The sequence below is a fragment of the Austrofundulus limnaeus genome, unplaced genomic scaffold (genome assembly GCF_001266775.1).
Source record: "Austrofundulus limnaeus strain Quisiro unplaced genomic scaffold, Austrofundulus_limnaeus-1.0 Scaffold81, whole genome shotgun sequence".
Lineage (NCBI taxonomy): Eukaryota > Metazoa > Chordata > Actinopteri > Cyprinodontiformes > Rivulidae > Austrofundulus > Austrofundulus limnaeus.
The window spans coordinates 313,999-337,538 of record NW_013952483.1 but is presented as its reverse complement, the minus strand read 5'-3'; the positions used below and the strand labels follow the sequence as shown (position 1 = coordinate 337,538).

The 23,540-nt window shown below is 39.8% G+C and overlaps 3 protein-coding genes across 6 annotated transcripts in view; 2 read left to right on the top strand and 1 right to left on the bottom strand.

Moving 5' to 3' along the window:
* The window catches only part of LOC106519691 (F-box only protein 47), a gene marked incomplete in the record, with an annotated part of 7,455 nt that extends 4,309 nt beyond the window's left edge, over positions 1-3,146 (bottom strand). Inside the window, 7 exon segments of the mRNA XM_014011463.1 lie at positions 695-844; positions 991-1,164; positions 1,402-1,510; positions 1,710-1,784; positions 1,965-2,041; positions 2,168-2,329; positions 2,978-3,146. Coding sequence (XP_013866917.1) covers positions 695-844; positions 991-1,164; positions 1,402-1,510; positions 1,710-1,784; positions 1,965-2,041; positions 2,168-2,329; positions 2,978-3,146 — 916 coding nt within the window.
* Positions 3,016-8,519, top strand: LOC106519714 (claudin-14). Of its 3 annotated transcripts, none has more exons than XM_014011494.1 (7): positions 3,016-3,095; positions 4,952-5,079; positions 5,230-5,644; positions 6,618-6,681; positions 6,785-6,898; positions 7,028-7,291; positions 7,480-8,519. In XM_014011494.1, the coding sequence occupies exons 6-7, from the start codon at positions 7,058-7,060 to the stop codon at positions 7,981-7,983; spliced, it is 738 nt and encodes a 245-aa protein (XP_013866948.1). In that variant the 5' UTR covers positions 3,016-3,095; positions 4,952-5,079; positions 5,230-5,644; positions 6,618-6,681; positions 6,785-6,898; positions 7,028-7,057; the 3' UTR covers positions 7,984-8,519. The 3 variants fall into 3 exon arrangements, with proteins under 3 accessions (XP_013866948.1, XP_013866950.1, XP_013866949.1); XM_014011496.1 differs by lacking the exon at positions 3,016-3,095 and having other exon boundaries at positions 4,847-5,079; positions 5,230-5,259; positions 5,605-5,644; XM_014011495.1 differs by lacking the exon at positions 3,016-3,095 and having other exon boundaries at positions 4,847-5,062.
* Positions 8,520-10,155: 1,636 nt separating this feature from the next.
* LOC106519713 (high-affinity choline transporter 1) lies at positions 10,156-17,856 on the top strand. 2 transcript variants are annotated; one of them, XM_014011492.1, is made up of 9 exons: positions 10,156-10,343; positions 11,313-11,570; positions 11,712-11,825; positions 12,099-12,254; positions 12,379-12,527; positions 12,651-12,794; positions 12,915-13,068; positions 13,990-14,207; positions 14,315-17,856. In XM_014011492.1, exons 2-9 carry the CDS (start codon positions 11,387-11,389, stop codon positions 14,966-14,968), a joined length of 1,773 nt encoding a protein of 590 aa, XP_013866946.1. In that variant the 5' UTR covers positions 10,156-10,343; positions 11,313-11,386; the 3' UTR covers positions 14,969-17,856. The 2 variants fall into 2 exon arrangements, with proteins under 2 accessions (XP_013866946.1, XP_013866947.1); XM_014011493.1 differs by lacking the exon at positions 10,156-10,343 and adding an exon at positions 10,369-10,793.
* Positions 17,857-23,540: the final 5,684 nt, after the last annotated feature.

Genomic DNA, 23,540 nt, shown 5'->3' with positions numbered 1-23,540 from the left:
TTAGTTACAAAACGAATAATCCATGACAAGCATACATTTGAACAAATAACTTTAACCAGTTCCAAACCGAACCGGAACGCAGTCCCTCACCCCTGCTCATCCCCGTCACTCTGGGCTCTGGTGTGTGTGGGTGGAACTTTTCACCCCCCTCCACATAAGAACACATAYGAACCGGTGGTTTGATTGGTCAGAAGTTTGTGGGAGTGTTTGTTTGTGCTAAAAGCACTCAGACGCTGCGTTTGCTTCAACCACTCGCTTAAAAAAAAGAGAAAAAAGTGACTTGTTTGAACACYGACTACCAGGAAGCAGCGATTATAAAGAGAGTTAAACAGCCAAAGCCTCATAAAAGGGGATAAAATAGACTATTTTCACGGTGAAATCTGACTGATAAAAACCTTTGAGCTTAATCCTGGACCAGTTTGTGGATAAACAATGTCGAGTGACGAGTGTCTGACTATTTTTTTTCCGCATTGGATTCCCTCCGGGTAGAAATCCCCTGTAATGAAGTATGCAGCAGCGGGGGTCTTCAGAAAAAAGAAGCCATCACTTATAATCAGCGGACCTACTTGCTTTTTTTTTTTTAACAACGTAACTTTGCATGCCTTATCAGCCGATTGGATCGTCTATCGGCGACAGCCAGTGACCATGATTTATGATCTGAAAACAGGGACTATTTCCCATCCCTAAAATCTACCTGTTATCTCCTCTAAGATTGACAGCAACGACTCTGCAGTCCAGCCTTTGACTTCTAGTTTGCCGAAAAGCGTGAGGATTCCTTTGGCCAAGTTCCACAAAGTCGCATGTGGTAGAACCGACTCAACCAGATTCTGCCAGCCGATGAAACCTGCACAGAAGAATCCATCACCAACCTTTTTAATTTTCATCCTTTAATCGGAAACAGAAACGATGTGAATACTACGTAAGCTCCAGCACTACATACAGATAATTTCCTATGTCCTAAAAATGCCAACACCATACAAGCTATTTCACCGTCAGGCAGCAGAGGTCCATAAAGGACCAGCAGAAGCTGAGCTTGACTGACGATGGGCCAGGGCTTTAAGAGATGAACGAGCCAGAACTGACAATCCGGCTGGTTCCGCCACGGGTCCAACAGAACATGACGGCAGAAGAGACGAAGCTGCAGCTCCTGATACACTCTCACCCCTGAGGACAAACATATTTACATGTTTTCTCAGTCACTTAAGACTCAACTGAGCTTCCAAATTAGGACTTYCATCCCATACTCTTACATGACTTACATGTTCTGCTAGTAGCTTTATTTTCACTTTCATGCTTTAAATTTACATTTTCTGCGTTGATAATGAGACATAAAAGCTCTGCAAATATTAAAGACTAGACAGAATAATCAGTTTGATCCTAGACGTGAATCCAAACAGGCACCTGGTATTGTTTTCAGTACTGCCTCGGCCTTCTGCATCAGGTTTGTGAGCTCGCACAAAAAGTTGAACACTCTCTGACACTCCAGCTCATCCCAGCCTGCGATCAGAGTCTGTGAAATAAATCAACATAACAACCCCTTTATGCGAATGCCAAATTATTTTTCCAAGTTACAGTTCAAAATAAAATGGTAAAAGAAAAGACAAATCCGTAGTCAAACTAATCTATTCACAGCTTCAACATGGAGATATTATTTATGTTGGTGTGAGTGAGTGTCGCTATGAGATGCAGCTGCAGCTTGAAGGTCTCACCTCAAGGAAGACACCAAGCCTGGAGAAACCGACGCAGCTTGAGACAGAGCATTCCTCCATCATGAAGCAGGGAATCTGTCACAAATACAGATTTTACTTTGAGTTTTCTGTTTGAGGGTTTAACCAATAAGTTAATGACACCTGTTGCTTTTCAGTTCTAAACTCACATATGTCCTTTGGCCTAACTAAAATAAAGACACTAAACACTTCCATGACAACATTCTGTTCCTAAGTGGTCCCCTTTGCCTTCCTTACCTCTGAAAACTTGCTAAAACTGAACTTTAGCCTTTCTTTTGTGGGTAGCAACAGTGTACACCTCTTGAACAACAAACCTGAGACATCAAACACAAAAAGCACTGATTGCAGAGAGCAGTATGATTAACCATAACCAAAATAAAAGAGCAACAGAACAGTGAAAAGAGCTTTACAAATAAAAATAAAAAATCAGACGGATGTACCCAGGTGTCTGTAGTGCTCAGCAGTGGAACTTTGTTCAAGATGTACGGGGAAGTGAAAGCTTTGGATGATGGTTTTGTTCTTCCAAGACAGGGAGGAGATGTAGTCCATGACATGTCTGGTGATTTCCTTTGATACCATGCAGAACACGCTGATGTCCAACACTAAAAATAAAAATAATAATAATAAAAAAAAGTCCAGATGCACCAATGGACTGAGCATATCTCTGTGCAGTTTGCCCACATTTCAGTGAGATTTGATGCATGCATTTAGCAGAAAACCAACAGAGTTACATAAATAACTGTAGAGCAAAAGAGATTTATGTAATTACACCAGAGTGGTTTGTAACACACATTAAGTAAAAACAAGAGGAAACCGTGGTGAAGAACTACTGTAAGCCCAAAAGGTCACCTATTAAGAAATTTCATCGTAAACATGATTCCTCCGAGATGAAACCTGATCACGTTCATTCAGATTTGCAAGCCACAAACACAAAAATAGGCCATGATGTTCAAAAAAACAGAAAAGTCCCAGTTTGTCTCGCAATTTCACCAAAATTTTGAGGGATTCTTTTCACCAACTAGTATTTTGATGGACATAACTAAGTGAGATGGCACCTTAAAGATAGAGAAAATAAAAAATGACTTTTTTTTCTCTCATAAGACATTGAAAATTACCTTTCATTCACTGCATTTAACAAAATTACTTGTAAAATGTTCAGATCTTCAGGAATATTTATACAAATAATAAACATGTTTTATAAAAAAGGGATATAAAGCTAAAAATATTATATTTTAAGCTCAGTAACCAACCAGACAGTTGATCCAGGATCATGTGGAACACCTCAGCGGGGAGCCTGCTGAAGAAGCCCAGGACTGAGGTGCGCTGGCTGCGGGTCAGAATGGTTCTGACGGGCCAAGGCCGCTGCTGGTGAGTTTTCTTCAAACACTTTGATTTACATGTCCATGACGTTTTGACCATTGCCATCACTGGTTAGCTCAGCTAGATGTACTAAAAAAAAAGAAGTAAAAAATAATAATTCCGAGTTATAAATTAGTTCAGGAAGTTACCCAAATAAACATGGACGACTCTGCTGCTGGAGTTACGAACCAGCTAACATTGTAGCTAGCTTAGCTAAAGTTTGGACGATGGATACTTTTGTCAAAAAAAAAAAAAACGTAGTTTAGCTTTAAGCTTTATGTTGCTACATTCATGTGAAACACTTAATGAAATACGGGCCCGACTCTTCGTAATAGCTTACCTTCACTGTTTAAAATGTTGACAAAAAGAGAGGTAATGTCAGCTAGCTGTCTAAAAAACTCGTCAACAGTGGCGCCAAAATATATATCTTTTTTTTTCCTATCTTTTCCGAGGAGCGGAAATATGTATGGAAGTCCACTTCCGCCACTCTTACAAAATAAAGTTCCTCTAAGTCGTAAATAAGAGTTGGGGTTAGTATCATAATTTACATGGCAAATCAAAATTAAGGAATGCTGACTCATTATTATTAAGTTTAATAATAATAATAATTAATAATGCAACAATAATTATTATTAATTTAATAATAATGACTTTGCATCTTAAAAATAGTGTTTTTAAATGAGTCTTGTGATTGTGACTTATAGTTTCAAACACACATTTTTTTTAAATGAATCAGTACCTCAAATTATGACTTTGCATCTCTTGTATCTGACTTGTTCTGAGTCCATTTGGTGATGTTGGATTAAAAATATTAATAATGCATGTGCACAAGATATTATAGCAGTCATTGACATGCAGAGAATGTTAATTGTTAACTTGGACAGGCTTGAATTCGTTTTTATTCTATTTTAAAGTGAATAAATTACAATTACATACTTTAGTCTCTTGTGGTTAAGCATGTAGTAATTCCTAGCAAGGGACACAATTATCTTGTGGCCACGCATTACTATTTTGTGTGCCCAGTGCCCACATGTCATCTTGAGGCTACAAGGTAGTAATGCATTTTTTTGTTTGTTTTTTGTTTGTTTATTCAACATCACCAGACAGRCTCTGTAGATTTGGCATCTCACATATATGACTCGGTATCTAAATAGTATCATAATCATGGCTTTTTAAATAAATATTATTTTAAAGTATAATTGAAGAAAAACAATGTTTGATTTTAGATTTATGACATTCTACTAATCTTACATAGCTGGGGGCGGCAAACAGGTTTTTAAGGAAGGCCATGCCCCCCACCCACTGGTTGTGCCACTGCTTAAAAGACAAGGATGAGCAAAAACGACCATTTTTGAATGACTATATTTTACATTTTGTACTATTATTAATTGCAAATGTCTTAAAGCAAAAGTAGCACACATTTTTTTTATTAGAAAACTCTCAGTATGTTCGCGTCTGTAGCTTGGACCGGTTGTACCCACACGTAAGAGCATGCAGAGACTTTTATATGTTGCATTTCACGTTACTCATGATATCTGCATATATTCCTATAAAACTCCAACAAGACGTTCAACACAGAAAATATTCCTGAGGTAATTAAAACAGTCATAAAGGGTGGCCTGTACACACTTTATCACCGTTGTGCTACCCTCCAGCACCATGTGCAGCAAACCTACAACACTCAGCTGCTAATCACAGGATTATTCTGCTTAACTAAGACTATTAAGTGTTCCACATTCAAACAGTGTCTCCCTCAGGGCAGTCCTTAGAGAGGATGATCCCTTCACTACAGAGCTCGCACAGAGAGCTGAATACCGAGGGATACGGGGGAGAAGAGCTGTGAAAATGGTCTTGTATACCAACAGGATGTCACGGTGGTCTACACTCAGGAGGATACAGACGAAGAAAGAGAAATGAGCTGCAGGAAGAAGTTGGACCTCAAAGGAAGGAAACTGCATCACTTCTCATTCAGCACTGTATGCACCGGGTGCAGGTTGGCTTTACAGAGCTGATTTACTGTTTTACTCTTTAAACTGTCTTTTAAATAAGGCTAATAAACATTTTCTACAAGCTGATTATTAGCTGTTTGCTGGTTAAATTAAATTTAAATGCMTTTTTCTTGTCTTCCCTTTTTTATGAACAGATCTGGAGATGTAGCGTTGCTTTACAAGAGGTAAAAACACACAAGAAAATGAGGACAATATCTCCTCTGTCRGGTTCTGTTTAACAACTCCGCTCGGCCCGCTGCGCTGCATATGACCCCGGTTCTGTTTGTCTGTTCCGAGCAACGAGCCGGCAGCAGGACTGTCTCTGATATCGTCTCTTACAAGATGCTGCTGACACTGACGGGACTAATCCCAACCATCCGGAGGGTGGTGGCTAAAACCGGCCTGTCACAACGCTGACAGAGTTTTTTTTTTTTTTTTCTGTAAAGACAGAAAGGAGAAGGAGCTGGTCAGATTAGAGTCTGAAATAGTGGTTATGTTTGTTTGAAACTTCCTCATATTCTGATTCCCAGGATAATTAAATTATCTGGACACCTGTAACAACAAACCCCGGTGAGTATTAGCAAAACCTTTTGTGTCCTTTTATTTAGTTATTTTCTGTTACCAAAAAAATCAGAATGTAAGAAGCGATATAATTTTGCAGACTGCTTCAAGCTGCAGAAATTTCTTATTCGTTTGATTTTTCCAAAGTATCAGTGTCAAAACTTTATTCGGCTTTGTTCATTGTGTCGTCTCATCCCTTCGCTGCAGTCAATCATTGAGTTTGCACAATGAGGCTTGTATCCCCTGAAATGTTCGGAGGCCCGAGCAGTGCCAGGTCTGAACACTGGACAATAACCGGGCTYAATAAACAGCCTCTGTTCTCTCAGGAAGTCAAGACAATAGTTTGGTTGTAGAATAGTTTGGGCTCTTTTGTGCCAAAAATAGCCTACGTCTAAAAGTAAAGGCCTACCATTCCTCGAAGGAATACATGTCGCCCACTGACTTTCATGCCAGTTTTAGACTAAGATCTTATGTTGAGAACCTAWTTTTATCTGTTGAATTATAGGTTATAGTCATGTTTGTGTCCATAAGTTAATCGGTTAGATGTAAAATCAATGATTACTTTCTGCAAGTTTAATTCAGGTTTGTGCAAGGGTTCATGGGATATTTTTAGAACAGACACAACGAGACAAGAAAAGCATCTTTTCTCTTCACCTTTCAACGATTGACAACAAGGAAYTAAATGAAATGATTAGTGGTTTAATGACTTGTGTAATTTACATTTCTGCGTGTAGGTTTAAATGTAGAACAGAGTGCATCATTTTCTCCTTTCTGAAGTTGGAAAATTACAGACGTTGACCCCTTTGGATGCAGTTTGGGTCAAAAGTTCCTATCATCCATCATTGCCTCGCTTCAAAACACCCCATAGCTGCCAAAACATAAAAAWGAAACAAAAAAGTTCAAAGTTAGTGGATTGTAGCTGTGCTGTCAGCTCAGGTGGTTTCTGTAAACGTTTAATTTCCTCTTTCTCTTCTTTCCTGAGGGGCGGCGAGGAGCTTAACGAATCGCCTGCTGCGGTTCGCCCTCCGGAGGAGAGCGTTTAGCAGGTGAAGCCKAACGCTGCTCTCATTAGTCACACATGCAGTCACCTGCCGCTCACCAGAGACCGCCGCCGCCGCTCTGAACGCTTCTGTTTCTGCCCACGCTCAGGAGACACTTGAGGAATGGCTCAGGCTCCGTGACCGGAGGCGGGCTCGCTGGAATACGCTGCACTGCTGGAGACGACGACGGGAGTAATCCAGATATATTTCTGCTWCCCAAACAGTTAGTGTTTTATTGATTTTACTTGATTTCTGTGGGTTTTTTTACATACAGTATAATGGAATTATCAAAAATTAGCTTACAAAATGTAAATGTTCTTCCTCTGAYTAAATTGTATTTCTTGTTTTGCAGTTTGAGCTTCTGTCTTTAGTGAGCCCGGCCATGGCCAACATGGCCCTTCAGCTGCTCGGCTTCTTCTTCGGACTGTGGGGTTTTGCAGGAACCGTACTTGCGACTCTGCTCCCCCACTGGCGCATCACGGCCTCGGTCAGCTCCAACATGATCACAGCCACCGCCGTCATGAGGGGCCTGTGGATGGAGTGCATGTGGAGCAGCACGGGTATCTACCAGTGTGAGCTGTACAGATCGCAGCTGGCGCTCCCACCTGACCTGCAGGTACAGCATCAGTCTGCGAAAAGGTCACCTGAAGCTGCTTACCTCACCTCAATAAGAAACACAAGTTTGAATCATAAATGACAACAACTTAAACAATCGTCGTTTTTCTTTTGGCTCCAGAATAAAGTTGATAATCTTTAGTATTTTTAACAGAATTATGAAAGTGTTTGTACTCTGTTGTTCTTTAGGCCGCCCGCGCTCTCATGGTGCTTTCCTGCTTCACCTCAGTCCTGACCTCTCTGGTCGCTGTGATGGGCATGAAGTGCACCCACTACGCACGAGGTTCTGTCATCAAGTCCGCCCTGGCGCTGAGCGGCGGGGTGGGTTTCCTCTGCGCCGGCCTCCTCTGCCTCATCACCGTGTCCTGGACCACCAACGAAGTGGTCATGGATTTTTATGACCCCTTCTTTCCCATCGGGATGAGTTACGAGATCGGACTGGCCGTGTATCTCGGCTACGCCTCGGCCTGCCTCAGCCTGGTAGGGGGGCTGGTGCTCTGCTGGGGCAGCAGAGAGGACAGGGGGCAGAACCCCGTCCATCTGAGGATGAGTCCGCCATCACCACCTCCTGTCCTTAACAACACATACGCCTCTGCTCCTCTGGACGAGCGCCCCCAGGCCGTGAAGGACAATCATGCTCCATCGCTTTTCTCCCTTTCGAGCAGCGACTACAGACTCAATAACTATGTTTAAACCTGCAGAAACACTAACACATTAACAGACTTTTCATGAGCTTAAACAGTCCATTGAGCACTTTACCATTTTCTTTACTCGCTTATATTTTCTGGGTCTGAGACAGAAGACTCCTCGGACAGGTTGCAGCTTTATCACAGGGCCCCAGARGCAAATAAGACAAGCAATCATTCACACTCTCACCCAAATCTATATACAGTTTAGAGTTACTAATTAACCTAACATATGCATGGTTTTGGTCTGTGAGAGGAAACCAAAGTACCAGAGGTGAACATTTAAACTCCACTCGGCATAACTGCAATRAAATCTGAATGTGTGAGGAAATGAACTGAAACTGTTGTAATGCACTTACATCGCCAGCAGGTGGCAGCATATCACTGTAAACTAAATCTGAAAAAAAAAAAAAAAATACTGTTTTCTGCTGCTAAAGTCGCGTTAACAGAAGAGTGCTGTCACTTTTTTGTTGTAGCTTTGTTGTTAACTCTCAGGAAAGACGTTTAAGTCCATTTTTTAAATAAATTAATAGTTTAAGTTTATGTCTTTAAATCATCTTCCTTCAATGAAGAGTTTGTTTTGAGTGCTTCAGTGTTTGATCAGAATGGGTTTAAGTTTGTTCCCTCTCATCATAAAAGGATCTAGCTTAAAACTCTTAATGATAGGTGATGGGCGACATGCATTCTTTTAAAATGTGCTAGGCCTCGGTTGATTTTGTTTTTATCAAATGTTTTTTTTCCTGCTGGTTCATTTTCTGAAAACTTAAATACTTGAAGAAGCCAACTAGATGGCAACAAAGATCTGCTGAAACTGTTTATTTAGGCCACGTCTTCTAATATTTCCTTACTTTTTTATTTGTTCAAAGATTTTTTTTTTTTTAGATTTTCTTTTGGAATATTAACTACTTGCAACTGTCTCTCTGGCTGTCTACCTGGCTACCTGTAACACAGTAAAAATGTTTCTGCAGCATATTAGTAGAAGAGCCTCCAATTAGAGGTGCCCTCCATCTGACAGACTGTCAGCCACAGGGATACAGTAAATTAAAGGACAGACATTCATGCAAGTTAATTTATTCCTACCTGTCAGGTGAATCTTTTTCATCTAAAGGAGAAGAATAACACCGCAAGCCATTAAGGAACAGAAAAAATACAATATAGAAAATTTGATACTTTTTAAGATAATTCAATATTAATGGTGCTCAACTAGCCTAGAACATTAATAATGTGCTAATTTTTAAGGCATAACAAAACTGAAAATGTCTTATTTTAATTTTACCAAAGTAATTAGCATTTTGACCTGCCTATTACACAAATGAAAACATCTCAGAAAAAAACACATTTGTGTTTAAAGATGTTCATTTTTTTATCTGAATACTCTTAGAACAACAATTAGTTTTAACTTTAAAAAAAAACAAGAAACCATGTTCTTCTTCCTCTCAAACATACCACGTTTCTTCTTTTTGGTGTGTAAAATGTTTCTTTTGTTCATAAATGTCTTTTTCTAATATACTGATACAACCTCTAAACCTGTAACTTTTAATTATTTGAAGTTTTATTGTTGTTGGAACATTTTTCATAGAATCTGCTTGAATGTTTCCAGAAAAACAAACATATTTTCATTAGAGGGGTTGAAAATGTGCCTAAAATTTGATTAAAATGTGCCTGTCAGTTAGAGATTAGTCCATGAGGTTTTAGGTAAACGATATGTTAGTAAGTGAAACAAAGAATAACAAAATGACTTTGTTGCTGTTTGTCCAAGCAACTTTACGCACGGTGTGCTGCTGCTTCCTTGCGTCAACTTTTACGCATGAATCCAGAAACTTCAGGGGGAGAGTGATGCTCTTGGACGCCATGAAGCGTAAAAATGATTGCATGCCAAATATTTTCAACACCCTACTCTATAGTATGATTAAAAAACGACGGTGTGTTCATCAGGGGGCACGCGGAGACCTGCGCAACGTCATAAATCAGGCCTGAAATGTAACCTGGAAAAGAAAAAAAAAAGGTTCTCTGCCAATGTGATGTTGGAAAGCTTCTCGGGGGGAACTTGTGCGTCATACCACTCTCTATTAGGTGCTATTTTCGTCCTGCCCTGGAAGACATTTATCCAGCATCTATACCCACCCTGACAGCACCCAATAAACCCACCACTCCCATTCATCTCCACCCACCTCCGCCCTCCTCCCTCTTACTGGCGCCGCTCCTCTCTACGTCTCTGACCGACCAGCAGTTCAAAATCACCAGAGTTGAATTGTGTTTTTGCTCTTTCAGGAGGATTACATTGGCGAGTAAATTCACGTTTTACCAGGAGACTGTATTTTATTCTTTCTTTCAAAAGATTCTGCTCTGTTTATCCTCAAAAGAAAGGTAAGTGCCAGCTTTTTTTTTTTTTTTTTTTTTTAGATGATTCTCTTTTAGTCGTGGCGCGCTGAAACCTCATCAGACCACTGTGACAGCCTGTCACAGTGGTCTATTGATAGTGAAATCAATAATGCAACGCAGGCATCTCGGAGCTCCGGAGTCAGCAAGAAGCCGAAAAGTAGCTCTTTGATGCGCGCGACACCTCGGACAGAAACCTCTGGACGAGTTGGACAGTTTCTGTCGGCGCGCACTATTTGGAAAGCCACATTGCACTTTTGCGCATAAGTCAAATATTTTCCCAAACTATTTTAAAGATCTTAAACAACAACATATATAAATGGCTTTTTAGAATTATGTGGATATTTGCTGTTAAATTGGCACCAAACTGTCAGGGAGAAAGCGGCAAGGCATGCGTAAAATGCCAAAGTAAAAGCTTGGAGATGATGAAGATTGCAGGTAAATATTTCGACAAAAAAATGTGTCTTTTATTTTTTCCTGGCTTTGATTAGGACATGACAGAGTACTGCTCTTCATCCACAAACTGTATGAGTCAGTTGGACCTCTCAGTTCATATCAACGAGGAGAAAATGCGCAATTTTCTGTTTTGTTGTTTTTTAATTGTCTTTTATTTTAACTGGGTGCAAGCCATGTTTATATGTGGTTAAAAKATGTGCGCCTTCCTTTATTAATGAGATTGTATGAAAAACTGCGAATTTGTTCTTTGACTTTAAATGAAAACGTTGATAAATAGAGTCTGGAACTGACAAAATAGCGTTTAAGTTTGGAAAAACATGATTATATATTTATTAAATTATTAATAAATAATTAAATTGATTGTCATTAAATTGAGAAAATGTATATATAAATATGCTGCTTTTAAATGAAATAATTTGGCTTAAATCAAATGCTTAAAAGTTTAAATTGTTTTATTATTATTTCTGACTTTATAGATGAAATTCTCTGGTTTCTCTTCAGTTTTCTCCATGAGTTTCCAGTCCACCTACAGCAGCAGCACCTGATCCCGGCGGAAAGCCGACACGAAGGGAAGGATGACGATCCACGTCGAGGGTCTTGTGGCCATCGTGCTCTTCTATGTCCTGATTCTGTTTGTGGGGATCTGGGCGGCGTGGAAGAACAAGAACTCCGGAGTYGGCGATGGCGGAGAGCGGAGCGAGAGTATCATGGTCGGGGGCAGAGACATCGGCTTGTTTGTTGGAGGGTTCACCATGACGGGTGAGTTGGAAAACTGGATTTTGTCTATTTAGACCTTAAATTCTGTCAGTATGTCTTTTAYCCACATACGGCCACGCTTTCTGCAATAAATTCCTTAGGTTTTACATATTAAACGTTGTCTTTCTCTTGTTTTGTTGTCAGCCACCTGGGTGGGTGGGGGCTACATCAATGGAACTGCAGAGTATGTCTACCTGCCAGACCACGGCCTGGCCTGGGCACAGGCGCCTTTTGGTTACGCTCTCAGCCTGGTTGTAGGTAGGAACCTCTTGTTTTCTGTGTTCAGATGCACACTATTATTATTATTATTATTATTAAACAGCAGAAAATTTTATAGGAATTCAGAGGGCTTCAGCTGTGTATAATTTTTCCAAAGCACTCAGGAGTGTGTTGCTTTTTTCTTTAGTTGGTTCCTAGTCTAAAAAAATTTCAAAAACTGACCGAATAATCAAAAATCTTGATTACGACAATGTACGGAGTTTCAAATAGCTGCTCCTCATCTGTTCCATGTAAATGTCTGACGTCACTCAGGTGGCCTTTTCTTTGCCAAACCCATGCGGTCCCGTGGCTACGTCACCATGTTGGACCCCTTCCAGATGCTTTATGGGAAAAGGATGGGGGGGCTGCTSTTCATCCCTGCACTCATGGGAGAAATCTTCTGGTCTGCAGCCATTTTGTCTGCCTTAGGTAGGCGACCGTCACCTGGSATCACCGCCTTCTTATTTCTATTCTTACTTAAATCTGATGTTTCACAGATTTAAGAGCAGGCTTTATTATATACGTTTTACCCAACTCTGATGATTCTGCACAGGTGCCACTCTCAGTGTGATTGTGGACATCAACATCAACATGTCTGTGGTGATCTCCGCACTGATTGCCATCTTTTACACTCTTGTCGGAGGACTTTATTCTGTCGCGTACACAGATGTGGTCCAGCTGTTCTGCATATTTGTGGGCTTGGTGCGTAGACGTAATTCAAGTGAAATCTTGTTGTCAAAAGCTGACAAATTATGAAGCATTTTGAAGCAGAAATGTGAGTGGTTTCTGGACATACTTACGATGATGTTTTTCCCTCTTCACCAGTGGATCAGTGTGCCCTTCGCCCTTTCCAACCCTGCTGTGTCAGACATCAGCGTTTCAGCCAAGGAAGTAATCTATCAGTCACCCTGGCTGGGCAAGATTGATTCTAACGACAAATGGCTCTGGGCAGACAACTTCTTTTTGCTGGTAAGCTTAATTTTCTTATAAAAAAAAGCAACATTGTGATTTCAGTGCAAGACCTGTCCTTTTAGATTACTGAGTGAGCTGGTTTAGAGGTTGTATTTACTTTGATGTTTCTGTTTCTAGATGTTGGGGGGGATTCCCTGGCAGGTCTATTTTCAACGGGTTCTTTCTGCCTCTTCAGCTACCTACGCTCAGGTGCTCTCTTTCCTGGCCGCCTTTGGCTGCTTGGTCATGGCCGTCCCTTCGGTCCTGATTGGAGCCATTGGAGCTTCCACTGGTAAATRCAAACACATTGTAACACATTTAAATGAAAAAAAGACAGTTAAATGTGACGTGACATGGGGRCTTTGTGTGACTTTAAATCTGCCTGAGTTCTCTTCAATCAAATCGATGAACAAAGTATCAACTCACAGACATTTATAAAGTTAATGAAACATCAAAAAACCAATCAAAACATCCAGGAATTTGATCATTTATTTAAACTGGAAAATGTGATCAAAGGCAGCCTGAYGCCTTTTTTGCTTGTTTACATCCCAGAAGCTTTATTTTCTATTTTTTTTCAGACATATAAAAGTAGTTTCATAAAATATCTAGAGAGTAAACAGCAGATGGGTCCTGTGACGATAACCAGAGAAGAGAGCCATTGGACCATGCAGGTTTTAGTGAATATTGCATCTGAAGAGAAGCTAATTAATCTGGTTCTTCTGTGGGTTGTTTCCAACATAAACAGCAGTAATCAGCCGTGGCTTACGAGTCTCCAGTACAGGGAACATATGATACCTCTGGAACAGTAGGAACATGGAGAAATGGTATGAAGTCTGTCAAAGAAGTATTTTAGACGTTTGTATTACTTTTGTTTTCCCATTTTTTTAATTAACCAAAAAAAGAATTGGATTTTTTTATTGTACTACCACCCACAGATTAAAACAAAGCTCCTTTGTTTCTCTGCAGCTAAAAGCCATATAGCCACAGGAAGCCACATCAGAAAAAATAAARCTTTTGTCTTAACAGCTAAAAGGGATCAGTACAAAAACTGTAACACAGCTTTCAGTTCACTGAGATTTATACAAGTTGACCAAAAACTTAAACAAGTAGAGTTTGTTCAGCTTTAATTATGGTTGATTGATTGAAAACTTTTGTTYGGTTCTGCCATTTTGAAAAATGGTCTCATTGAATTTCATACTTCATTTCTTATCAGACTGGAACCAAACTACCTACGGTTCCCTCCCTCCGAAGGATAAGGATGAATCAGACATGATCCTCCCCATAGTGCTCCAGCACCTGTGCCCTCCCTACATCTCCTTCTTTGGTCTGGGTGCGGTGTCGGCTGCCGTCATGTCGTCAGCAGACTCGTCCATACTGTCTGCCAGCTCTATGTTTGCCAGAAACATCTATCAACTCGCTTTCCGGCAGTCGGTAAGACATGCAGTATTATCAGCACGTAGTTGAAGGCAGCGTCAACGTTTCTCCCCCGAGCTGCTTCTTTTGTGTTCATCGTGTAATCCACTTCTTTTTTCCTCCAGGCTTCAGATCGTGAGATTGTTTGGGTGATGCGCATCACCATTTTTGTTTTTGGAGCTCTTGCTACAGCGATGGCGTTGTTAACCGGATCGGTGTACGGCCTGTGGTACCTGAGCTCTGACCTCGTCTACGTCATCATTTTCCCCCAACTCCTCAGCGTGTTGTTCGTCAAAGGCACCAACACATACGGCTCCGTGGCAGGCTACGTCTTTGGTCTTTTGCTGCGCATCGGTGGAGGAGAACCATACCTGAAACTCCCTCCGTTTATTTTTTATCCTGGTTGGGTGACAGAAGAGAAGATCCACCACCTCACTGGTGACGTAGAGTACTTTGTCCAGCAGAGATTCCCCTTCAAAACTGTGTCCATGGTTGCGTCCTTCTTGGCTAATGTGGTCTTCTCTTACTTGACAAAGTACCTATTTGAGAGCGGCATGCTGTCACACAAGTACGACTTCCTGGACGCCGTGGTGTCCAAGCATAGCAAGGAGATCATGGACAAGGCAACACTAGTAGGAAACCACGATAACATCATTCTTTCAGAGATGGCTCCCGTCAGGCAAGCTCTTGGTGGGTCGATCGCTGGAACCTTCACCAACACCGAGGTCCTCAGTGACGACGGTGAATCAAGCCCAGAGTCTTTTCACAGTGAAAACTAGACGATAAAGGCACAAAGAAAACTCAAAACCAAGACTGTGAAAATGAAGGATCGGGTCAAAGATGCGTCCGCTCTCTTCAGGAAACTTGTTACTGCCACACTGTGAGCCAAAATCAGCAGAAATCTTCTGTGGCTTTCAAGTGACTCCACAAGTTTCAACAATGGTGACATGGTGCCTCACTCTTGTTTTTAATTTCATTTCATGTCTAACGTACAATCAGCTAACGTACATTCATGYTTGTGTTTTTTGACCATGACTCTGTGAATCTACAACCATTTTAATTTAAGTGCTGCTACTGTGATCAGAGGAACGGTCTGCAAGGATGCAAAGTAGATCGTAAGAAAAGTGCAATAGAACTATGTTACTGTGTGCGTGTTTGTCTAATTACTGTATAAGTATGTTGATGTAAATCCATACAGTCATGGAAAAATAAAGCCCTCCTTTGTCAATTCTAGGTTTCTTTTTGGATCAGGGCGGAAGAAAAAAAAGATTTAGTAACAAGTTCTGAAGTCCTGCTTCAAATGTTAAAACAAAAAACATATTGCCCTTCTTTATTAGGTTGAGATTAAATGAGGTTATTTTTTTAAATTATTTTAGGACCTGGAGATCTTTTTTATTATGCCTAGAATTGAAAGAGGATGCACTTTTTCCCCTACATGAGCGTTTGCATAAAAACTATGTGGCTTCAAGCAAACGGTCCTTGAACGAATGTCAGACTTAACATTTTAGTTTTGCATAAAAAACATTTATTAATAGAGCAATAATAATTATAGAAATAGATTACTTGGAGCAGCAGGCTACTATCATTGGTATGAACTTGAAAAGCAGGGAAGTTTAACTTTTTTTGACACACTCAGTGATAAATTAATGCAAATGTAATATTACCACCCTCTGAAATGTGCCAAACAAATATAATTTGTCTGAATACTATTAATTTCAGTAGCAAAGTGTTTGACTTTTTACTGAGAAAGGATCAACCAACTCTGCTTTGTTTTTGTCTTGCTTTTCTTTTTGGGTGGTTTTTTTTTCCTTCACTTTTTGGATTCTAATGCTTTGCTAGGAAGAATTTTGCACTTTAATTAAAAGAAAATAGCTTTTATTCCTAAAAGGCTCACATTTGGCATAAAAGGCTTGGATGGACCTTAAAATGTGTGCAGCTGAAGTGTTAAAAATAAGTTGTGTTGTTTGTTTTCCAGGCAGCTATTGGGTTTCCATTCATTTCTGTGCATTCCAAAATGTTTTTTAGCAAACTTCGTTTCCCTTTAATGAAAGGAAGGAAAGCATTAAGTTATGCACATTTACAGCCAGACAACAAAGCATCAGCTGCAACAAAACACATGCGAAAATCGTTCCGTAAGAAATTTACGAATGAATATGATGTAAAAGTTGCCTGGAGAATCTGAAAACACGAGTTTTGGTTTTGTGTGACTGTGTTTGATGRCTCGTTTGCCCATCTTAAAGCTGTATTGAGCGGACAGTCAGGTTCACGGTGAACAGAAATGATTGTTCCTCCCAGGGCAGTGTTCGTATTACCGGTCATTATTGATCCTGGCTTGCTGGGGATGAGCCCTCAGGACGTTTGATTAATGCTGCACAGATGTTCAAAGTGACAGTTTCTGAGAGTTTGTTAGAGTGTGTTAAATACAGGAAATGTTTTTTTTTTTTTTTTTGTTATCAGTTGAACAGTTCCTAAATACTACGGTGATCTTATGTTGTCACAAATTTTGCAGTTTTATCCTCTGATACACTTTTTGGGGTAACGACACAAATAGTTAATCACTTTTTACAAAAATCTTTTAACTTTATCTCTTCTCAGCATTGTAGTTTGGTGGTTTATCATTTATTAGATCAGTGGAATTCATTCACTACAACACATCTATTTTAGTTTCCTTTGACTTCCACCCATCATCTAATGTCATGAATGCAGCTTACGATCTGAGTGGATCATCTCTCCTAAGAATAATAAACAGTAGAGAGCTGTTCATATTGTCCTTTAATGTTAATCTAAAGATGTTTTGTACACTGCTTGCTAAACTTGACTTCATACACTGTTCACAGCAGTCAGAAGTCTCGTCTGAAAACATGATTCTTTGTCCAATTGTGTCCTTTGATTTGGCAGTGATTCCCAGAATTTGGGTTGGGTCCCAATAAAACACCCAGAGTGTGGTCTTGAGGAAGTTTACAGTCKAAATTAATCATTGTTAATAGCATATTTAGTCTTTAAGTGCTGTAAAGAAGCAAAAACAGTGAATAAAAGTTGATGGATTGAGTAATGTTTGTACACTTAACCCAGCAACAGTGGGGTCATGATAGTCTTCCTGTTCTTATTTTGTGATTCAAAAGCTGAAAAGTTTAAAAAAAAAACACTGCTTTAAATCATCTGGCATTGTGGTGTGTGTCAACCAGAGATGGCTCATTAGAGGAACTTAATGTCATGTTTGTGTGCAGTCATCACACTAAAATACACTCAAACTTGACCCAACCCATCAGATTTGTGTAAATGTCGATTTCTCGTTAAAACAGCTGTCACTGGGTCATTGTCAGTCATTGGGTTTTTGTTTTTTGTTTTTTGTTGTTGTTTTTTGGCTTTGTTGTGAATGTAACCATTCCTCCCTGTGAGCTCAGTGTCAGTCATGTACAAACCTGTATAGAAGAGTCGGCATCAGCTGCTTGGCTGACTTATTGTTGCTCCATGTCAGCAAAAAGATATTGCTGTATTTTTGTGTGATAAATGTATATACATATATAAAATATAAGAAGAACTTAGTCTACTTTTAAAGGCAAAGTTGAAAGTGTTTGTCTATTTATTTATTCATGCAGTGTCTACAAAAACAAGAGTTTAGTTGTAAATGTGAGGTCAATTGAATAAATGCTATTAAATCAGTGCAGCACTGGTTTGGTCCTTTTCTGTTGTAAATTATAGAGATTATATTATGTGTTTGCAAATATGTGTTTGTGTATGTGCGTTATTACTGATGCACTTATATTTGTGAGGGGGCGGGATATTTTGATATTTGACATTAATGGAATAAGTGTGAGTATGGTTAATTTTAAGAGGTAATGAATATAAATCATTGTACTGTCTTCTCAGGCAATGATGCTTGTGTGTGTATGTGTGTGTGTGTGTGTGTGTGTGTGTGTATGTGTGTGTGTGTGTGTGTGTGCAGTAACTGTGTTTAATCTCAGGGTTGCCTCCTGCTCAGAAGTATCAATCAAACTGCCCACCTCAGAACTGTATGACTGCCAAACCTGTCAGGGCTGTCACTCTTTGTATTTACTCACATAAACACAAATTCATTTTTCTTTTTTCTGTTTTTCCCTCACAGCATTAAACTCTGCCTCCCATTGCAAAATCTAAATGTTCCCAAGTGATGGATATTTAAAATTTGATCTCGGCTCCTTCGGCTTGGCTTTTTCACCACAACTGTCAGATCTCAGTCTCTAAACTTTAAAGTTGTAAAGCAACACAATTGTTTTGTAAAACTTGAGCGAGGTTAGATTATTCTGCAACATAAAACTGAAAATAGCTGGTGTATAAGGGYGTTAATTTGAGACAAGTGAAAAATAGGCCAAGTTTTCTGGACCCCCYATTTCTAAGAACAAATCAGATTTATTTGAATAAGCTGTAGGGGACAGGGYTCTTACTGTCTGTGAGCAGCTCAGTGTAGCTACTGTTTTGAGAAAACTTGGACTTGACTGGAGACTCGAYAGGGCTGTAGGTGATATGCACCAAACAGTCTTAGGGTGTTTGCTAGGGGGCAATTAAATTTACTCACTTTTGCACCAGAGGGTTAGTTAGTTCAGCTGGTTAGAGCACGATGCTAATAAGGTCACAGGTTCAAGCCCCGTATTAGCCACAGATGGATTCAAGTAGCAGTGTCAAGAAACAGGGCATGTCTATGTTCCCTGCGTTTTAACGATCGTTTGTGGCCCATAGAACGAACCATTTGCTGGTTTGAAGGAGAATTCCTTCATTTCTTCAAAGGGTTGTGTAGACCAGTGGTTCCCAAACTTTTTAYCTTCTGACCCACAAAATATTCATGGCAAAAACTTGTGACCCCAAATATCACTGGTCTGAGTACATGAACTTTGTTAATAACCCTAAAAACACAGGCTTTTTGACAATCTGTAAATACTTATTTTGTGTTTGTGTAAAAATTATAGGGAAAATATTACATCAGCAATTATTTTATTACCCTTTAAATTGGTTTCTGGAGATTATCCAAAGTGCTTCATGACCCATAATTGGGTCCCAAGCCCAACTTTGGGAACCAAAGTGCAGTGGTTTCCAAAACCTTTCAGCTTTTGACCCACAAAATAACAGCAGCAGAGACCTGTGCCCCCAGCTATTTTTGGATGATAAACATTTGTATCAGGTCAACTAAACATGGGCATAGTAACAATATTTTTTAAACTACATTTATCCCTTTTAAATATACTAACCTCTCTCATTTGTAACAACTAAGACAAAAATGTAATTAATTCATAAAATCTTTTCAGGACCCCACCTTGATGTTTCGRGACCCCACTTTGGGTCCCGACCCCAACTTTGGGAAACACTGGTCTAGACTAGGTCAAGGTCTTTCCTCCAGTAGATGTCGAGACRTTCAGGAAAATTATGGTTGAGTTGAATCAGTGCTCAGACCGTGGTGCGGTATATCCAATAACTAAAACCGCTTCCATCATTTCTTAGCAGTTTTTCACCAATGTTATCGATTTCTGCAGATTGTTTGGCAATAAAATGTTCTGCTCTGACCATTAGCTTTGCTCACCTGTTAGCAGACTAATGGACATTTGCAGGGGTTATTCAGAGTTTGCAAGAAATCATAGATAATGAAATTCATGTTCTAACAAGTTCCACACAATCCATWTTGTTAACCTCATAGCATATRTGCCTAAGTCATTTGTGACCAAATATGTCTTGGGCAATTGTGCTGTGAGGCTAATGATATATAAGTCTGATTAGCGCTTGGTGCTAAAAATATCAAGGTTGTTGAATAAACCCTGCATGACTCATGTGGGTTTTTTTTTTTCATCTTAAGTCTCCAACTAAACAACTAGACTGGGTAGCAGTGTTGCACAGTCCTTTGTGTTTCTAACAGCTTTGTTTGTAACAGAATGTTATAACCAACCTCTTAAAAGAGGAAAAGCTTGAGCAGGACCTTTGCAGCTGTTGGTCATACGATGCTGATCTGTGTTCAGTGTGGATCCTGGAACGTAGCACTGCTACACTTTATTCCACTCTGAAATGATCTTAAGATCACTTCGTCCATGGCGGGAYGACCCAATTTGTTATTGCCTGACTGCAATTAGCAGAAAAGATGGCCACCACTTTGTCATCATTACCGAGACAAGATGTCTCTCCGGTTTTTACTCAGCAGGAAACAAACTGTCAGCGAATCACATGGACAAACAGTAAATTAGAGCCTGTTTGTAAACAACTGATACAAATCTGTCACTATGCTTGCTGTTGGCCATGTAGACCCGGAGGTTAGTGGTTGTAAAATGTATGCACATTTCACAAAATAAACATTGGATACTCTGGAATTTAGCTTCCAGCTGGCTCTGATACAAATACTGATGAATCATCCTCTGAAAGGTGATTCAGAAAGAAAGTTAATTACTTTAAGCACACATCGTGAGCCAAGATAAGGAAACTCCAAACCTTTTAAATGAATAGATATGGGAAAAAATGTGGTTAAACACTAAAATTGTTTGAAGCAATATCATGTTTGGCATCTTGTACTATGATTTATTAGGCCTACCCCTAATAATCAAACATTTATGGTAGGGTTTTTGGTGAAGAGGCAGAGTCGGTCAGTATGAAACAAACTACGTTTCAAAGTAAACACTATATTAAGACATTTAAACAAGAAAGCCAGCTGGCTGAAGGAGGRCATGATGTCATTCCTAGCAATAACTCTTTGGGCCATTTAGTGCTTTCTCAATGAGGGCTGTGGAAAAGGGTCGGCCTGGAAAACCCTCACCGTCGTTACTCAAATTAAACTAAGTGCTCCACTTGGGATGGAGCGAAGAACAAGGAGGGGAGGAGGGATAGACGGGAAGGACAGACATTTACTGTGACACCCTTAGCTCATATGAGGAATGGGCTGGACTAAGAGCCTCCAAACCACCAGTTAATGTCCTTGCATTTGCCCTTCGCCGTGAAGGAGCAGATCTTTGGTGGTAAGAATGTAGTTTTTCAGGAGAAAAATCTGTGCGACTGTGATGAATTGACACTTTTTATGCTGATAGCCGCACAGAATGCACTGTAATCAGGAAATCCTTTAAATTCACCAGTAAGTTAATTATGAGATGCTGATTTCCACTTTGTTTTTCCTCTTCCTTCCTGAAGAACCTTGTTATCATATTGCGTACATTAGTTTTTTTTTTAAATTATTATTCCACTGTAGCTTAGACAGAATAAACTGYGCTTCAGTGTTTCTGCACAGAAAATCAAAACTGGAAATTTTATTTTTGCTTTTTGCTAGTGAGTCATTAGCATCATTAGTCATAGGACAATAATTCCTACATTTCTTAACATATTAAAAAAACACCATATTTTTGTCAGTCATTGCAAGACTCTCATTATGATAATAGATAATGTCTGATGCACCCCCTGTTGAATTCACAGCACAGTGAAATTACACCTGTTGTTTGTGGTCTGGATGTACTCTCTACAATACCTTAAGACATGTACAGTATCACTGCAGATAATCAGCCATGGGAAACATCATTTCTGTAGCATAATACTGTTAACTTAAAATTTAATTCATCATAACCATTTCTTATCTGTGAGACATCAGTTGTCTGTATTAGTGGCAAACAACAGTTGCAAAGGCAAAGCAGGTGACAAAATAAATATTAAAACATTAGAAAATTATTGGTTTTACWGTAATGTATTGGTAAAAAAAACTATTTTGTGGGTAAAAAGCAAGGATGAAATCAGAATAGAAATAAAAAGAAAAACAGAGAGGTAGGACTAATTTTGACAGAAGATTATTTTTAGGAAAATCAAAGAAAATCAATTTATCGGTTTGTTTAAAATAAAGTTAAGCCCATGAAGTAAATAAGTATTCTGTCTAATTTTTGAAGCAGCTCACTGCCTCAATSAAGACACTGAATACTTTAAAGCTATTATCAGTTTTATATTTGAATACGCACATGATCCCCAACACATCGCCATCCAGGCTTCCACTTTATGAAATACGTTTCAGCTTTACTTCATTGCCATTTCGCACAAGTGCTCTATCTGACAGATCCTGTAGCCGTTCTTATTACTGCCGGACTAACTGATTGCTGCAGCGGCTGCTCGAGTATTGAGCTGCAGTGAGTAATGAAAACGGTGCGTAGCCACGATGGCTTCTCTCATTGATCCCATCAGTGGTAAGTAGCTTGGCTCCAATTAAGCCTTAATGGGTCCAGGAGGAGAGGAGAGGATGAACTGTACGAAACGTGAAACGAAGGTTTGCATATGGACAATGATTGGCAAACATTGACCAGAATGAAGCTGAGGGAAAAGACTTTGCAGTTAAGATTTTTTTCACACAAACACAGCTTAATAAGCAATATGATGTGGTCACTCCACTAATACCCAATTCTCTCCTTACTTATTTTTATCATTAGCCACAGTCCAGATACTGATAACTACAACCTGCCTTTTATCCAGCTAACAGCTTCATTTCAAGCTGCACAAAGCTCTGAGCTGACAGAAACTGATTTTTGTCACTGTGATGCTAATGTAATCAGCTGAATGCACACAACCCTGGTGCACAAATTGTGTTACAGCAGTTTTTTTGGGGGGGTTAAGTTAATTCAATGATTAGTAAACAAGGGAGGGAGAAAAAGGGGTACAGAGATCTGCGACCAGCGAGAGTAATGCATGAGTTTTATGTCCATCCAGAAATCCGGGGTTAAAAAGCTGCAACAAAGCGAGCATATTTTAAAAAATTTAACGCCCAGGCTGAGAGGAAAAGATGAAAGCTGGCAGGTGAAGTGATGCTGATTCATTAGAGCGGCAGAAATCAAAGACGTTTTTGATTTCACACCAAAGTAGTCAGTTTTTATTTATTGACAATGTTGGCTTGGAACAGATGAAATGATAATTTATTGAAGCAGTTGAAAACTTATGAAAGCCAAAATAAATATTTATTCAGTGACGCTGAGCCATTTTTTGCTGCTGGATCTGAGCGAGGCATCGGGATGATAGGTTCTGACATCTTGGTGAGGTTGGGTGTCCAAGTGGACACCATCAACAATGTACTGTGGTCCTTGGAGACTTCTCCAAAGGAGCTTCAGTCGCTAAGCCCCATTAGCCTGAAGGCCGGACAGACCATCCCTGAGGTCTGTCAGGTTGCCAATAGTCACCAGGCCGCAGTCCCTCCTCAAACATCAGAAGTGATACATACACATCATACACATGTCCAAACCGGACAGGCTGTTAGCCATAAATGTGCCTACTTCCAACCATCTCCTAAGTTTCTAAAACTAGGACTTTTTCTCGAGGCCTCACCTTTGGTGAGTCTCGACGCCAGGACCACACCTCTTACTGTGTATAACACAACCACAGAAG

Coding starts and splice junctions, on each gene's coding strand:
- LOC106519714 (XM_014011494.1), top strand. CDS start 7,058: ATGGCCAACATGGCCCTTCAGCTGCTCGGCTTCTTCTTCGGACTGTGG. Junction 7,292..7,479: donor CGCTCCCACCTGACCTGCAG/GTACAGCATCAG, acceptor GTTGTTCTTTAG/GCCGCCCGCGCTCTCATGGT.